This window comes from Chaetura pelagica, unplaced genomic scaffold (genome assembly GCF_000747805.2).
Source record: "Chaetura pelagica isolate M959 unplaced genomic scaffold, ChaPel_1.0 scaffold218, whole genome shotgun sequence".
Classification (NCBI taxonomy): domain Eukaryota; kingdom Metazoa; phylum Chordata; class Aves; order Apodiformes; family Apodidae; genus Chaetura; species Chaetura pelagica.
Genome location: NW_009954183.1, coordinates 2,565 through 6,154, shown reverse-complemented (window position 1 = coordinate 6,154; position 3,590 = coordinate 2,565). Strand labels below are relative to the sequence as shown.

The window sequence follows — 3,590 nt, the reverse complement described above, 5'->3', positions numbered from 1 at the left end:
TGTTTAGGGTGGGTTTTCACCCCCATCAGAAAGGGTTGTGGCGTGGGTGGGGAGCTGGCAGCGCTGGGTGGGGGTCCCTGGTGTTGTGTGGTGCCAGGGGGATGTGTGACCTCGGTGTCGTGGGCACCTCCTGCATGGCAGGATGCTCCTTTGCAGGGTGGGTTTGGTGGAGGAGGGGGGTCCTGGGAGAATCAAGCAAGGCTGGGGTCTGCTGTTGTGCTGGGAGGAAGAGGAGGAGGAGGAGGAAGAGAGGTGGGGTGGGAGCAGGCAGGGGGAATGCGCTGTCCTGGTGGGAGTGAGGATCCTGGGTTCATCCCTGCCAGAGGTTTGACCTTTGGGAAGTGCCTGTGCTGGGAGGAAGATGAGGACAAGGGGGAGGAAGATGAGGAGGAGGAAGAGGGGTGGGAGCAGGCAGAAGGATCGTGCTGTCCTGGTGGGAGTGAAGATCCTGGGTTCATCCCTGCTAGAGGTTTGACCTTTTGGGAAGTGCCTATTTGGGGAGGAGGAGGATGGTGTGGGACGAAGCAGAGGTGGGAGCAGAACTACCCTTCCCAGCCCTGTGGATCTGGGGGGGTCTCGGGCATCCCTTCATGCCCTTGGGCTGCCTGTATTGGCTCTGCTGCCCCCTCCCATTGTGGGGTGACATCCTGCTCTCTCCTTCCAGGCTGACACCCAGATGCAGCACCCGGGCAAGGTCTCCTTCAAGTTCATCAACAAGATGCAGTTGGTGAGTGGCTCCTTGCGGGGGACAGAAGGGGACAGGGACCAGGGATGGCTGGTGCATGGGTGGGGGGGGGATGTCCTTAAGTCCTCAATCTCATCTCTCCTGTCCCTTTTTGTGGGGAACCCATCCTGGGTGGCTGCCAAGTCCCAGCTTGGACAACCTGTGGGACCATAAAGGAGCATTTGGTGGCTCCGTGCCTCAGTTTCCCTCCTCCCAGGCAGAGCGGGGTGGGTGCTGCTCCCTCTGCCCATCCAGTAACCAGGCTGAGTTGGTGTCTTTCTCTTTGGGGGTGGGGGATTCCTTGCAGAACGACTCCGTCTGCTACGTGAAAGCTGCTTTTCCTCTGCTGGGCAAGATCCTGCAGCAAACAGAATTCAAGGAGAACTCCTCCAACGCCAAGAAGATGCAGATGGTGCGCAGGATGTACAATCGCATCGATGAGAACGTTGACCCCTGCATCAGGGATGAGGATGATGAGGAGAGGAAGGTAGGGTGTCCCCGTCTCCCCTGCCTCCTGGGGTGCCAGATCTGTGGGGGGTTGAGGAGCTGAGACCTCATCCTTGGGTGAAATGGAGAGTCCAGAGCACGCTGTGTGGGCAGGACCTTGAGGTGGACCTGAGGTTGTAGAATCATGGGGTGGTTTGGGTTGGGAGGGACCTTCAAGATCATCCAGATCCAACCCCCTGCATGGGCAGGGACACCTCCCACCAGCCCAGGTTGCTCCAAGCCCCATCCAACCTGCCCTTCAACACTGCCAGGGATGGGGCAGCCACAGCTTCCCTGGGCAACCTGGGCCAGGCTCTCACCCCCCTCACACCAAAGAATTTCCTCCTCATCTCCAACCTCAATCTCCAACTTCCACTTTTCATCCATCCCCCTTGTCCTCTCATTACAAGCCCTTGTGAAAAGTCCCTCCCCAGATCTCTTGTAGACCCCCTTCAGATGGGGTGTGTATGGACACAGGGAGACCCTGAGGGGTCAGACCCTGCCCTGGGTGCAGCTGGGTGGCTGTGGGGGTGACACTGGGTGGTGGACACTTGGCGTGGTTGTGGAGCTGATGCTGAGCCCGGCCCTTCCTCCAGCTCTCACAAATGTGCTTCGAGGAGTTCACCACCTCCCCCTACGAGATGCTGGTGCTGGTGAAGGAGTTTTTCCAGGACATCAACCAGCTCCTGCAAAACCAAGAGACCTTTGAGAAAGATTGCAGCCAGGTCTACCGCAGGACCTGCGTGGGACCCAGGAAAGCTGGATCCTCACCAGGTGAGATGTCAAGGAGTTACCTTCCCCTTGGCCAAGCTGGGTTTGGGGTGGGGAGGAGGGCTTGGGCTGGCCTGCATGGAGCAGCTTGACAGCCACGTGTCCCCAGCCACGGGCACATGTGGGCACCACGGGCACGGCTCTGCCTTGGTCCTTGTCTCTGTTGCTCAGCTGGTGGCCGTCCCCACGGGGTGGCCTTGGTGGTGTGTTGCTGAGCTGTGTGTGTGGGGAGAGCTGAGCTTGGGAGAAGGGGCTGGAGGTGGGATTTGGGCTGGAATCCTGCTGGAAAGAAGGCTGAGGGGAGGGGAATCTCCATCGGCCTGGCTGGAGGCATCAGGCTCGGCTCCATCTCAAGCCCCAGCACATGGGTTGGGAGTAACACGGAGAAGTGGAGGCGCCGGGAGCTCTGCCACCGACGTGCTGCATGACCTTGGCCGTGGCACTTCAACGTCCCCGTGCCTCAGTTTCCCCTGACCGAGCCTTCGGGGAGTGATCGTTGCCTGCCGGGCCAGAAGAGCCCCCGTTGCCGCCCGTGCTTTGCCCGTGCTGTGTGTGTGCATGTCCGTGGAGGAGACGTCTGGCTGCTGTCCATGTGTCCCAGCCGTGTCCCTGTGCCCTGTCCCTGCACCGTGGGGGACCTTAAACGTGGCTGCCCAGCTCCTGCCAGTTGTGGATAACCTGCTGCCACCAGCTCAGGGGACCCCGTGACTTGGGTTGGCATCCTCCTTGCCTGCTGCTTGGCATCTTTGTGCTGCTCCCTGCCTGCTCCCTGCCTGCTCCCTGCCTGCTCCCTGCCTCATCTTTGCTCTCCCTTGGTTTGCCTTTTTTTTGGGAAGGCTTTTGGACCTTCTTCCCCAGGGGCTTGGGGGAGGGATGGGGACACTGTCCCTGACCTCAGCTCTGCTGCCTGTGCCCCCTCTTGGAGACTGGTGACCCCACGGCCCGTCTCTTCTCTCTGCTTCTTTCAGGTGTGGGGACAGATCCCGACTGCAATTGCCTGTCCCCTGCCCTCCCTCCTGCCACCCAGCCCTCCCTCCCTGCTGCCACCCACGCTGGCAGCGAGGTGGCACCCGCTAGCACCCAGGTCCCTTACAGCCTCCTCCATGCCACCCTCGCTGGTTTAGACGCCCTGTCCCAGCCCCTCAGTAGCACAGAAGGTGGCTCAGGGGCCGGGGAGGTCCCAGGAGCTGGGCTTGGTGCCACTGCCCCGGTGCCACCCCCCGTGATGATGCAGCAGAGAGATCCGACCGATGGCGCCCGAGCCCTCCAGGACCCAGCCGGGACACTCAGCCTGGCACCGGTGGATCATGTCCCCATCCTGCCTGGGGATGGAGACCTGGTGGAGGGGGACACCGAAGTGGTGGCCTCCCACCCCTTGCTGCAGCACCAGACCCAGAAGCAGGGAGCACCCATCCTCCCGGAGCATCCCGGCGGGCTCAGGACCACAGCATCCCCCGGCGCCAGGATCCGTCCCGCGGTGGCATCTGAGCCCGTCACCCAGCTCCGCTTCACCAGGATGGCCCCGGGGATGGGGCAGGACCGAGCTCGGGGGCTGGGGGCTCGGGGGCACGGCTGGGGGGGGAGCCGCCCCCGGGGGCCCCCGGGCGGA

The 3,590-nt window shown here is 62.2% G+C and overlaps 1 protein-coding gene across 1 annotated transcript in view; it reads left to right on the top strand.

The window, feature by feature from the left end:
* Positions 1-3,590, top strand: part of CSF1 (colony stimulating factor 1 (macrophage)) — a gene marked incomplete at its 5' end in the record, with an annotated part of 5,377 nt that overhangs the window by 1,291 nt on the left and 496 nt on the right. Inside the window, 4 exons of the mRNA XM_010002919.1 lie at positions 665-727; positions 1,032-1,211; positions 1,807-1,984; positions 2,950-3,500. Coding sequence (XP_010001221.1) covers positions 665-727; positions 1,032-1,211; positions 1,807-1,984; positions 2,950-3,500 — 972 coding nt within the window. The remainder of the gene's footprint in view (positions 1-664; positions 728-1,031; positions 1,212-1,806; positions 1,985-2,949; positions 3,501-3,590) is intronic.